Consider the following 14,130-nt stretch of genomic DNA (forward strand, 5'->3'; position numbering starts at 1 on the left):
TTACTTAATTACTTACTCACAAACTTACTTACTAACTTACTTGCTTACTTACTAACTTACTTGCTTACTTACTAACTTACTTGCTTACTTACTAACTTACTTGCTTACTTACTAACTTACTTAATTACTTACTCACAAACTTACTTGCTTACTTAATTACTTACATACTCACAAACTTACATACATACTTACTTGCTTACATATTTAATTACTTACTTACTTACATATTGCCTTAAATCAGGAGCCGTGGACGACTCGGAACAAAGTTTCTGGACTGAAGCATATCAACTAAAATTATTCCATGCTAACACTGGTACTCGGCCGAGTTGTCAACGCCGGATGCAACAGTGCTGAGACAGGGAGACGGTGGAGCATACCTGGCATCATTTTATCTGCCTTTCGACTCTCCGACACTGCCACCCACGTCGGAGCTGCAACGGCTGGTGAGCAAAGCAAAACAGACAGGAAACGAGGTACAAATAGGGTGCGATGCGAACTCTCACCTCATTTCGTGGGGTAGTACCAACACTAACTAGCGGGGCCAAGCCCTGGCAGCTTTCTTGAATACTAACGACCTAAAAATATTGGTAATACCGCTACCTTTTTTAATAGAATTAGGTATTAGATATTACAATATGTACGGAAAATCTATTGGATGAGGTTCAGGATTGGAGGGTCTCCATGGAACACTCTTTCTCTTACCATCGCTACATTAGGTTTAGAATAGCACGGCCAGCGCCGAATCCGATAAGCTTCCGGAATAAGTTGAAAATCAACTGGACAAAATTCGGAAGGCTACTCAGAAGAAGACTTGGGCAAGATAATTTAGATTGTCCAAGCATAGAAGACATTGATTAAAATGTCAACAGCACTGCTCTGGTGGGGTCCTCTTCGGGAAAGGAAATCAGCCCAAGAAAAACTCTGGATGACCGGGGAGATTCGTAATATTGGGAAAGAGGTCCGCAGACCTTGTAACGTCGCACAGTGGGCCAAATGGCAAAAAAATTGGAAATAAGTCTACAACTTTTTATCTGTTGATTTTAGCCATACAAAATGTTCTAGACATTTGTAGAGGAGGACATAGGCTTTCAGAAAAGTGCTGTTGTTGGTCCATATCTTTAATACAGGGTGAGCTACAGGGTGTGAAAGTTGACCACTTTTGACTTCTCCAAGCTTCTGGGGGCCATAACTTTTGATCTACTCAACCGATTTACATGATTTAGGACTCTAGAGAAAGAGCTTGACAAGATCTAAAAAACTTATGCATAAAGTACCATGCCATCGTGTACTGTTAAGGAGTTATGAATTGTTTAATTTTAAAATATGAAAATTTGGCCTTGGTTTTTTTCAGTGTTTTTTAAATAACTCCGTCAATTTTAAAGCTATAAACTTCATACTTCACACAAATTATGCCAGCATATGTGTGCATAAAATACAAAAGGAATCACGTGAATATCTTTGGCGGTTTAAAAATGGCATCGTTTTCAATATGAAAAATATTTTTTTTGTCAAAAAATTGCAAAATTTTTCAAAAAAGATACTCCCATTTCCTTTAAGTTTTCGCAAACTTTGGCCATCAAAGCATTATCATTTCTTTCCATTTTCACAAAGTCGAGGTATTAAGAAAAGTTTTAAGTGCTAATTTGGCTAATTTCGATATCAAACAACACCGTTATCTTAAGACCAAAATGGCCAATTTTTTTACTAAACTTCAAAAGTTTCTCACTGGAAAAAAAGTTCCACGGGGATTTTTTCGCTTTTTTTGAACTTAAATGAAAGCTTAAAATGTTCCCAACATTTTAAGGTATGTCTCGCCATATCCTAGCCATAAATGAGATCGTAGCGATCAAAATACTGAAAAAAGTCAATTTTCAAGTAGTGCTATATTCATTGCTAAAAAACAAGTATTACGTCACATTTTATTGCAAAGATGTTAAATAAACTTTTATTTGGTAACACTTCTTCTACAAAACACAAAAAGAATCATGGAAATATCTCTATTCTATTCCATTTTATGGAACCGGCAATAAAAAAGTCAATTTTTCAAAAAAGTCGAATTTCCCAAATTTTGTTTTTGTTGTCCTAATTGCACATGACACACTATAGCCATATTTACGCAACATACCTTATCGTAAAGGAAATTTTCATACCTTTCCAACGATGTATAAAACATTTCTCAACTCGGATTCTATCTACTCTAAAATTCATTTACACTTCATTAAACTCTATATAAAAATGTCTATTTGTGAAATGGAACCTTATATGGGGCCTACACTAAAACATTGATAGATTTGCCCAGGGTTTACAATACAAATGTGTTAGAATAAAAAAAGGTCTCCTGCCAAAGTTTAAAAAAATTGGAATAAAAATATGTGTTTTAGAGCGAAAACACTTCGCATCGGCGTGCGTTTGTATAGTACCTACATCTATTTTTAATGTAAGCTGATGATTTTTGAATAAAAAGTAACCTAGAAATATACCTGCATATATATATATATTTGTGTTAAGATTTGATGCAGACAAATGTTACCTGTTTCGCTATGTCGAATTCCCAGGAAATCCACCGTATCAATGAATGTGAAAAAACCTACCCATAAAAAATTCATTGTCATTTTTTTTAACCAAATTCGAGTCCAGGTAAATAATTATAGAAGAGTAAGTAAAAAGAGGCACTTTGGACCCCTTTTTACGATTGCGTCTGATACCTGAAATGGGTCATTAATTGTGAATATATTGCATAAATATTTGAACAAAATCCAAATTTTCTTCATTATATTTTGTAGAGGCGTAAAGGACATTTATAAGTTATGGAAGTCATACTGAAGTATTCCACTCTTTCGAAAATTGTATGGGACATCAAAAATGATTCCAAATCATACACGGAGTCATTTAAGGAACTTGTTTACACTTTGGACCACATATATGGAATAAGGCTAAATAAAGACGCTTTAGACAAACTTGAAAAATTCTACAAATCATTTGAGAGAAGGTTGCCAGAATGTTCATTCGCAAAAATCAAGTTTTTCAAAATGTATGAGAAGTGGCTGAAATCGGATCTACTTATTGAAATTAAACCGCTGATTCCCGGCCGGCCTAGCAAAGCATACGACGAAGTTACGGAGAAAACCAAAAAGAAAAAACAAGAGGAACTATTGGCGGCACATCCGCCAAATTTAATAAAAGATACGTTCAAAACAGCATTGTTAAAAACACAACCAAAAAATGTTGGACGAATTGTCGATGTTTTACCATTAGCATCTCCGAAAAGGGTAAAGAGAATGGTAGAAAGTATTCCAACTCCAAAATCGACTACAGAATTCACGGAGGAAGATGCACTGGCCCTGATTTTGAACCTAGGCCTCTCAAGAAACAAATACTCAACAATGAGGAAGGCTCTTCGTGAAAAAGGATGGGGTTGTTTACCCTCAAAACATAAATTGTACAACACCAGGACGAAAATGGTGCCATCAAATATATACGTGGACGAATTAAAAGCAAGAGTGAAACTTGCTGATCTTGTTGAAAATACAGCTGTTACAATTATTTCTAATTTTACTGAAGAACAGTTGAACACATGTAATAATTCCGAAGTGGTTTTGATCAGCAAATGGGGTTGTGATGGATCATCTGGATTTTCCGAATATAAGCAACAAACAGAAATAGATACCAACTTCGCATCAATTTTCATGGCATCATTAGTACCATTGAGAATGAGATTGTACAAGGACCAATCTTCATCATCGAAAGAAAATGCATTTCAAGATATATGGATAAATAGAACACCTGGGTCAAAATATTTATGTCGCCCAATTCGGTTTGAGTATACAAAGGAAGACCGGAACACAACACGATCTTTGGTGAACGAAATAAAGGAAGAAATTGCTGCATTACCCATGATTGTTATAAACCAATTGGGAAGAAATATAAAAGTTTCGTTTCAACTACAACTCACTATGATCGATGGAAAGGTGGCAAACGCATTAACTGGCGTTATGTCCAATTGGAGATGCAATATTTGTGGCAAGAAGAATGGGCAATTCGAGGACAAGTCTGATGAAAATTTAGTAAACGAAAATGCGCTCAATTTCGGTATTTCGCCCCTGCACTGTAGAATTCGATTCATGGAGTATTGTTTGCATTTATCGTATGACCTTAAATATCGGACTAGCCCTGGAAACCGCGATGTCTCTGCTAGAAACAACCAAGATCTTCACAAAATGAGGCAGGAAGAGAAGAATCGAATCCAGTTGGAGTTTAAACAAAAGGGACTTATAATAGATAAACCTCTTTACGGATACGGAAGCACAAATGATGGCAACTCGGCAAGGCGGTTTTTTGAGGACCCCGTATCGACATCTAAAATAACCGGTCTTGATGAACACTTGCTAAGACGATTCAAAGTGATTTTGGCTGTAATCAATAGCAAAAAGATGATAAATTCAACCAAATTTGAAGCTTATAGTAATGACACAAAAAACATTTTATCTGATTTATATTCGTGGAAAGCTTTAACACCGACAGTACATAAAGTCTTACATCATGGCAAGGAAATTGTGGAATACAACATACTTCCGTTAGGAGAACTTACAGAAGAAGCTCAGGAATCCCGTAATAGAGATGTTAAACAGTTCCGGCTTTTCAATACCCGAAAGAGCACCAAATTTAACCAAAATTATGATTTACTTCAATATTTATTGTTATCGTCTGATCCGGTACTATACAGCATCAGAACTAAATGGCTACCAAAAATATGTGACGATATAGATAAGGACGATCCCGATGCCATTCAAATTAAAGAGCTTTTAAATTTTGATACCTTAGATTATTTGGTAGAGAATAAAATCAAATAATACAAAACTAAAATGCTTTTTTATTTTGGGAGTAGCTAATATACATATAAACGCACGCCGATGCGAAGTGTTTTCGCTCTAAAACACATATTTTTATTCCAATTTTTTTAAACTTTGGCAGGAGACCTTTTTTTATTCTAACACATTTGTATTGTAAACCCTGGGCAAATCTATCAATGTTTTAGTGTAGGCCCCATATAAGGTTCCATTTCACAAATAGACATTTTTATATAGAGTTTAATGAAGTGAATGAAGTGAATTTTAGAGTAGATAGAATCCGAGTTGAGAAATGTTTTATACATCGTTGGAAAGGTATGAAAATTTCCTTTACGATAAGGTATGTTGCGTAAATATGGCTATAGTGTGTCATGTGCAATTAGGACAACAAAAACAAAATTTGGGAAATTCGACTTTTTTGAAAAATTGACTTTTTTATTGCCGGTTCCATAAAATGGAATAGAATAGAGATATTTCCATGATTCTTTTTGTGTTTTGTAGAAGAAGTGTTACCAAATAAAAGTTTATTTAACATCTTTGCAATAAAATGTGACGTAATACTTGTTTTTTAGCAATGAATATAGCACTACTTGAAAATTGACTTTTTTCAGTATTTTGATCGCTACGATCTCATTTATGGCTAGGATATGGCGAGACATACCTTAAAATGTTGGGAACATTTTAAGCTTTCATTTAAGTTCAAAAAAAGCGAAAAAATCCCCGTGGAACTTTTTTTCCAGTGAGAAACTTTTGAAGTTTAGTAAAAAAATTGGCCATTTTGGTCTTAAGATAACGGTGTTGTTTGATATCGAAATTAGCCAAATTAGCACTTAAAACTTTTCTTAATACCTCGACTTTGTGAAAATGGAAAGAAATGATAATGCTTTGATGGCCAAAGTTTGCGAAAACTTAAAGGAAATGGGAGTATCTTTTTTGAAAAATTTTGCAATTTTTTGACAAAAAAAATATTTTTCATATTGAAAACGATGCCATTTTTAAACCGCCAAAGATATTCACGTGATTCCTTTTGTATTTTATGCACACATATGCTGGCATAATTTGTGTGAAGTATGAAGTTTATAGCTTTAAAATTGACGGAGTTATTTAAAAAACACTGAAAAAAACCAAGGCCAAATTTTCATATTTTAAAATTAAACAATTCATAACTCCTTAACAGTACACGATGGCATGGTACTTTATGCATAAGTTTTTTAGATCTTGTCAAGCTCTTTCTCTAGAGTCCTAAATCATGTAAATCGGTTGAGTAGATCAAAAGTTATGGCCCCCAGAAGCTTGGAGAAGTCAAAAGTGGTCAACTTTCACACCCTGTAGCTCACCCTGTATTAAAGATATGGACCAACAACAGCACTTTTCTGAAAGCCTATGTCCTCCTCTACAAATGTCTAGAACATTTTGTATGGCTAAAATCAACAGATAAAAAGTTGTAGACTTATTTCCAATTTTTTTGCCATTTGGCCCACTGTGCGTCGTAAAAAAACGGAAGTTTATTGGGATGTGTTTTACGCACGGCTCAAGGAATACAATAAGATCGCCAGAGCGGCAAAACGTACCTTTTGGAAACTTTTATGCGAACAGGTCGATAGCGTTAATGACGCCGTTAAGATGAAAAGGTTTCTCTCAAAAACCCATGTCCAAACTGAAACTCCAGAAGACGATATGGGAGTGAGAGCAGAGACAACGGAGGACATGTTGAGGCTTTTGATGAAAACCCATTTTCCACAGGATAAGACGGGACTCAGGAAGACACCGGAATCTTGGAATAATGACGTTGATCGAAGGTTTATAATTGCGGAATTTATGGTGAAGGAACCCTTGAGAAGCTTCAAACCATTTAAGTCACCCGGACCTGATGGAATATTTCCGGCGCTACTACAAACAGAGGCAGATTATCTGGCGCCTCATCTGGCCAATATTTTCACAGCGTGCCTAGGTCTTGCATATACTCCGAAAGCCTGGCAGGAGGCAAGGGTGGTGTTTATACCCAAGCCCGGCAAGGCAAGTTATGCGACACCAAAGGCCTACAGACCCATAAGCCTTACGTCCTTTCTACTCAAAACCATGGAACGTATTGTGGACACCATGATAGAGAGTAGGACATCCAGCGAAATGCTCAAATACAATACAGCATGCCTATTTCAAGGGAAGGTCGGTGGAGACTGCCCTGAACGAGGTTGTGCATTAAATAGAAGAAACCTTCGATGACAAAACGTACACCCTGACGGTATGTATTGACATCGAGGGGGCTTTTAACAATGTGCGAACCGACACACTGATCCAATACTTAGACCAGTACCGGGTGGACCAGGTCCTTAGAGACTAGACAAACCATATGCTAAGGAACAGGTGCCATGTGTCCCATGGCATAGATATAAGGGAGAAAGTGGCACAAGGCACTCCACAGGGGGGCATTTTATGGCCGCTCCTATGGGTGACCACCATAAATGACCTATTACGGATGCTGACTGAGGAGGGATTTGAACCCGTATGCTACGCAGACGATGTTATAATACCTCTAAGTGGTAAGGATCCGAACGAGATATACAGAAGAGCCGAAAGGGTCTCGCATATGACTGGGCTAAACCCAGAGGTCGCAATGTTAACCCAGAGAAGACTGAAATATGCCTGTTCACGAGAAAGACGAAGGTGGGCCAATTTAACGCACCACGTATCCTCAATAAGACGATTTCGATATTTGACAAGGTCAAATACTTAGGTGTGATCTTGGACAGGGAACTGAATTGGAAGTGTCACATTCAGGAGCGTACCTAAAAAGCTCACAGATGTTGGGCACTATGTAGACGTGCCGTAGGCTCCAAATGGGGCCTGAATTCGAGGATAGTCCACTGGCTCTACAGGAGCGTGATTAGACCAATACTTACTTAAGCCTCAGTAGTTTGGTGGACTGCTGGATTGGAGAAAAAGTGCAACATAAGGACCATACAACAGGTTCAGTGAACATGTTGTCTTGGCATAGGCGGAGCGATGAGGACAACGCCCACTAGGGCACTGGAGACTATTCTTAGACTTAAGGCGATAGGAGAATGGACTGTGGATGGGAGCAGCTCATACCATCGCGGTATAATCGAGGCGACGATAAGGAACCTGGAAGAAAGGGAAAAGGTTTCCGCTCAGATATCTAAGACGACACTTGAGGTCGAGTGAGAGGCACTGCTGCCAGCGGCACAGTCTTGGACTGACAGAACCCTAGTATTGCCGTCTGGAAAATCTTGTTACACGGATGGATCAAAGCTCAAGGACATAGTGGGCCTGAGGGTCTGCATTGAGCACCCAGGGACTGAGATTTGTTTTATACTGCCTGACCAAAATACGGTCCTGCAGGCGGAGATACGGGCGATCACGGAATGCATGAGGTGGTGTGGTACTAGCGAGAGGACGCGGAGTGTAAATATCTTTGCGGACAGTAAAATGGCTATAAGGGCAATAACAACCAGGAGGGTAAGGTCACGAAAAGTCTTGCAGTTTAAGGAGATTAACGCCTTCTCTGAGGATGGCACAATCCGCATCGTTTAGGTGCCCGGCCATAATGGAGTAAAGGGGAATGAAAGGGCAGACGATTTGGCAGTCAAGGCCAAAGAACTGCTGTCGATAAACTTGGTTAACCCGAAGCCTTTGGGGTCGACGCAGTCCGTTTTAAGGGCGTGGGCGACAAAGGGCGTGTGTAACAGCGAAACAGTAGCTAGGACGGCGAAAATCCTATGGGGTGATCCGGATCGTGAGAGAACGAAGCTATTACTGAAAGGAAGTAAGAAGCAGGTCAATATAGCTTTTGAGGTCATAACGGGACACATGGAACTACGAGCTCACTTATGTAAAATCAGTGCGGCAAGTAATAGCATGTGTAGGGTATGTTGGGAAGTTGATGAGCATTTCCTATATGTCATTTCCCAGCTTTCGCGGCTAACATACACCGGTACTTAGATGGGGAAACTATACCAGACATGAGCCAATCTAGGGGCGTGGCATGGAAAACAATTAAGGTTTTTGTAAGTAGCACGGAATTCTTAACTTGATCTTTTTTCGAGGTATTTTTTTAGTTTTTGGAGCGCATAACAAGCCAATTTTGGGAGCCACCGTAGCGCAGAGGTTGTTAGCATGAACGCCTGGGTTCGAATCCTGGCGAGGCCATCAGAAAAAAATTTCCTGCGGTGGTTTTCCTCTCCTAGTGCTGGCAACATTTGTGAGGTATTGGGTTGCCCAAAAAGTAATTGCGGATTTTTTAAAAGAAAGTAAATGCATTTTTAATAAAACTTAGAATGAACTTTAATCAAATATACTTATTTTACACATTTTTTTAGCAGTCTAAAAGTTACAGCTGATAACTGACAGAAGAAAGAATGCAATTATATACTCACAAGCTGTGAAAAAATTTGTCAGCGCCTTTTTGGGCAACCCAATACTATGCCATGTAAAACTTCTCTCCAAAGAGGTGTCACACTGCGGCACGCCGTTCAGACTCGGCTAAAAAAGGGAGACCCCTTATCATTGAGCTTAAACTTGAATCGGACTGCATTCATTGATATGTGAGAAGTTTGCCCCTGTTCCTTAGTGGAATGTTCATGGGCAATATTTGCAATTTACAACAAGCCAATTACTGGCTAAGGTGTATGTTCATAGTGACATGGGGCGGATTAATATCTGCACCCTCTTTTCAACCTAACCTACTGACTTACAGTTTTGCACATTTTCAGCATTCGATTTTTGATCTGTTTTCGTTTTCTTTTCTTGGTCTTAAAATCTTATTGAGATGCCATTGCATTTGACTGGTTTCCGGTATCGCGATTTCATTGTCGACCAAGAAAAATCATCAGCAGGAGATGTTGTAAACCACCATGATCCATTTGACATCTCCTGCTGATGATTTTTCGTGGTCGAAAATGAAATCGTGATACAGGAAACCTGTCAACCTGTGACTTATATTGGGTTGCCCAAAAAGTAATTGCGGATTTTTTAAAAGAAAGTAAATGCATTTTTAATAAAACTTAGAATGAACTTTAATCAAATATACTTTTTTTACACTTTTTTTCTAAAGCAAGCTAAAAGTAACAGCTGATAACTGACAGAAGAAAGAATGCAATTACAGAGTCACAAGCTGTGAAAAAATTTGTCAACGCCGACTATATGAAAAATCCGCAATTACTTTTTGGGCAACCCAATAGTAACAACACACTTTTTGCTGACATTGAACTGTTTTTTTGCTCTACTATCCTTTGAATAGAAAGCAATAAACAATGGCCAAACCCAGACAATATCCTGCAATGGAATCTCAATAAGATTTTTTAAGTAAAACCAACGAAGTGTTTCATTACAAGAAATTTATATTAAACCGATTAGAGATAATTATTTTTAACTTTTATGTTTGATATAATAAAAAGAGTTCAGAACATACATACACTTTATTTTTATTTGATTATGTTTAGTTGTGCATATCTACCCAATGTTCCCATTCTAATTATATGTTTGCCTTCTTTTGCAGCCCCATGCAACAGCTATGCACTGATGATTCGTATTTGAAACCTTTATAAATGAGATACAAAGGGAAATGAAAAGCTTTTGATGGAAGTCAAAACCAATGTCAACGCCAATGTTAATGATGTATGGACAATAGAATATCCTGTGGTACTCATATCATGCAAAGGATACTGAACCCCAGTAATCATTGTGAATATGATAATTAATGCAATTATATTCACTGCAAAGCAATTTCTCGCATGTATGCAGTCTCTACTTCTTGCAATTACCTCCCCCTAACTACCAATTCTGACAACTCTTAATGGACAATATGTGTAGCTTTAAGAATTTTTACCATTTTAATAGATTTTAAGTGTATATATATGTACGTATTTATTTTAGCTGTATGTATATGTCATGTCATGTGCTCGTACTTACTTACATTGTGATTTGAATGTCCTTTGGAAGAGACATAAACTTTTAATAAAACCATCACCTGATATACCAATGGGCATTGCAACCAATTTTTATGCTCTCCGCCATAGCATGGGGGTATACTAATTTCGTTTGCAACACCTCGAGATATTTGTCTAAGACCCCTTACAACGATTGCAACACGTTCATCGACCGACTGAGAGCAAAAGTCAGATCAATAGGTAATCATATCGAGCAAAAGTGAATGGATTTCACACATTTTTGCCATTTGAAGCAATAAAAAATATTTTCACACACACAAAAAAAGTGGTCGTTTGAATGGGTAACACTTCGTGTCAGCTCCCCTGTATAGCAAAGGTTTTAACTATCGTTAAGAAGTTTAAAAATATAAACAATTTCCTTCAAATGTTAAAAAATTTTATTTTAAAACAGCAGACAGTGTTTGCTGATATCGCAAATTTGCCTTAGAACATGCCATTAAAAAAGTTTTAATGATAAAGGGCCTCCTTTTTTAGACGAGTCCAAACGGCGTACAGCAATGCAATGCATCTTTGTGAGGTTTTTACATGGCTGCCCTACCAAAAAGTACAACACTTCACAAACAACGCCAGCATTCGGATGGGATAACCAATGCTGAAAATTTTTTCTGATGTTCTCCCCAGAATTCAAACCCAGGCGTTCAGCGTCACACAGTGGGATAGAAACGAAAACATAACTATTAAAAATGTTGCCATTTGAGAACGGATAGAGACAACTTTTTGAAATTTGGAACGATCAAAATTGAGTTACCATCGAGGTCATATGCAAAGCCCTAGGTCGTCCAGACGCCTCTTGGCAGACCCCTAAAGTTGGTCACCTCGTCATTTCGAAAAATTATTCGGGCTGCCAAATCTTCATTTGTGGTCCGATTGTCAAAATTCTGGATAGTTGCTAGATAGTGCTCAAAAACAAAAGTCCGCTTGAGGCATACAATATCTCCACTGGTTTCGGGCATATACTAGTCTTAATTCTTATTTGGTAAAATTTTGGCCCAGATTGGCTTTGCATTTGTGGTTTGATTTCCATTTTGATGCATGATTTGGTTTGATGACAAACTTCGCAATGTCTTTGCAGCATTCTGAGTCTGTTTTGACTTCCAACAACCGTGCCAAAAAGTTTCTAAATCAGTTAGTAACCTGATAAAACTCCCACACAAACCGATCTCCCGATTAGCCCTCTACAGCTCCTAGAAGTTTAAATGTTTACCTGGTTTGGTAGAAATTTGCTACCTATGGTACAAATATGCTGTTCAACTAAGTTCATATCAGAGATCTACAGCGGTGTATCGCATATGCGCACAGTAAAAATACTTTTCTTTCTGAATCAACGCAACCTTTCAACTCTAAACAACGCAAACTCAAATGATTTTGCGGTGGTGCTGGTGTGTATATCTATGTAGCGCTACAACTGATGCCTGAGTTTAAACTACAAATGCCAACATGCTCATAAATATTCTCTTAAGGAACCGGGGCAAACTTCTCTCATTGAGCGTTGTCCGATTCAAGTTTTAAGATCAATGATAAGAGACCTTAATTTATAGTCGAATCCGAACGACGTGCCGCAGTGCGGCAACTCTTTGGGGAGAAGTTTTTACATGGCATAGTATCTCACAAATGTTGGCAGCCTTAGGAGGAGATAACCAGCGCAGAAAATTGTTTTCTGATGTTCTTGCCAAAATTCGAACCAGGAAACAGCACCAAGCCACCTGAAAAATAAGTGCACGTGGTAGACATGCACACCTTATACCAGCAATCGTTGTAGACGCTTGCGACTCTCAACAACCAAAACCTGAAATGCTCCTTTAAAATCGTTGAGCTATTGTTAGTATTTATTTTTGCCAATGAGCATAAAATGATTGCCAATCATATTTTACATTTAAAGTAATACGCTCGAGGGCTCGCATTGCCCGCTACTTAATAGAAGACACGCACACACACACACACACACCTACCTTTCAAAGTTATGAGTGCAGACATTAATTTGCTTGCTTTATAATGGCTTGGGTTAAGAAAAAAATAGTAGTTTGCCAATCATATTTTTCATTTAAAGTAATACGCACGAGGGCTCGCATTGACCGCTACTTAATAGAAGACACGCACACACACACACCTACCTTTCAAAGTTATGAGTGCAGACATTAATTTGCTTGCTTTATAATGGCTTGGGTTAAGAAAAAAATAGTAGTAAGTCTATCACTTTTGTACGTACGGTGACAGAGTGACAGACGTACGTCACTGAAAAAAGCAATTCTCATCCAAAAATGAAAAAAACTAATCATGTCCAGGGATGGAAAAGTCAGTACTTCAGTACTTTTTTCAATACTTTTTCCACTTGAGAAGTACCGTAGTACCCCCGTGACCGATTTAGTACCTTTTCAAGAACACCTACCTTTCAAAGTTATGAGCGCAGACATTAATTTGCTTGCTTTATAATGGCTTGGGTAAAGAAAAAAATGGTAGTAAGTCTGTCACTTTTGTACGTACGGTGAAAGAGTGACAGACGTACGTCACTGAAAAAAGCAATTCTCATCCATAAATGAAAAAAAAACTAGTGATGCTCAGGGATGGAAAAGTCAGTACTTCAGTACTTTTTTCAATACTTTTTCCACTCGAGAAGTACCGTAGTACCCCCGTGACCGATTTAGTACCTTTTCAAGCACTACGAATTTTTCGAACAATTCGGATGTTTTCGAGCCTTGTTTATCACTTTATGCAACAAGCCACGATAAAATAGGGATTTTCACTTGTTAGTCGCGCAAATCATATCTGTCCGACTGTTAAATTTGCCTTATGCGGATCATGTGGGGATTGTAAGGGGCAATATCAGTTTATATATAGCCGCCTTAATTGACTAATTGCGCCTCTAGAAAGCGTTAGGAGCGTAGCGGTCCCAGTTTCTATATGGGATTCGTGATTTCCTTCCAAAATTTAGATATCATATAGTACCGATTGGTCTATATGTTTGTTTGGAGTTTTGGGGCAAGGCGTTCAAAATTTGTATCTTTGGACTACTATCAAAGTAATGCAAATTTCCTATTAAGGAACAGGGGGAAACTTTTCACATAGCAATGACTGCTGTTTCGATTTAAGTTTAAGTTATTGCCGAGCCCAAATGGCGTGCCGCACTGATCACCTCTTTAGGGAGAAGTTTTTTACTGTCAATGTACAATCAAAAATTTCATCATTGATGACATCTCGGATATGTATATCCCAAAAGATGGGAATGTTTTGTGTTCCGTTAGGGTTATATATTAGTTGCCCAAAAAGTAATAGCGGATTTTTTAAAAGAAAGTAAATGCATTTTTAATAAAACTTAGAAT

At 37.9% G+C, this 14,130-nt stretch overlaps 1 protein-coding gene across 1 annotated transcript in view; it reads left to right on the forward strand.

The window, feature by feature from the left end:
• The window catches only part of LOC106086997 (tyrosine-protein kinase receptor torso), a 147,592-nt gene extending 136,735 nt beyond the window's left edge, over positions 1-10,857 (forward strand). Inside the window, exon 16 of the mRNA XM_059368461.1 lies at positions 10,363-10,857. Coding sequence (XP_059224444.1) covers positions 10,363-10,411 — 49 coding nt within the window. The 3' untranslated portion in view covers positions 10,412-10,857. The remainder of the gene's footprint in view (positions 1-10,362) is intronic.
• The last annotated feature ends 3,273 nt before the right edge of the window (positions 10,858-14,130 follow it).

The sequence above is a fragment of the Stomoxys calcitrans genome, chromosome 5, assembly GCF_963082655.1.
Source record: "Stomoxys calcitrans chromosome 5, idStoCalc2.1, whole genome shotgun sequence".
NCBI classification, from domain to species: Eukaryota; Metazoa; Arthropoda; class Insecta; order Diptera; family Muscidae; genus Stomoxys; species Stomoxys calcitrans.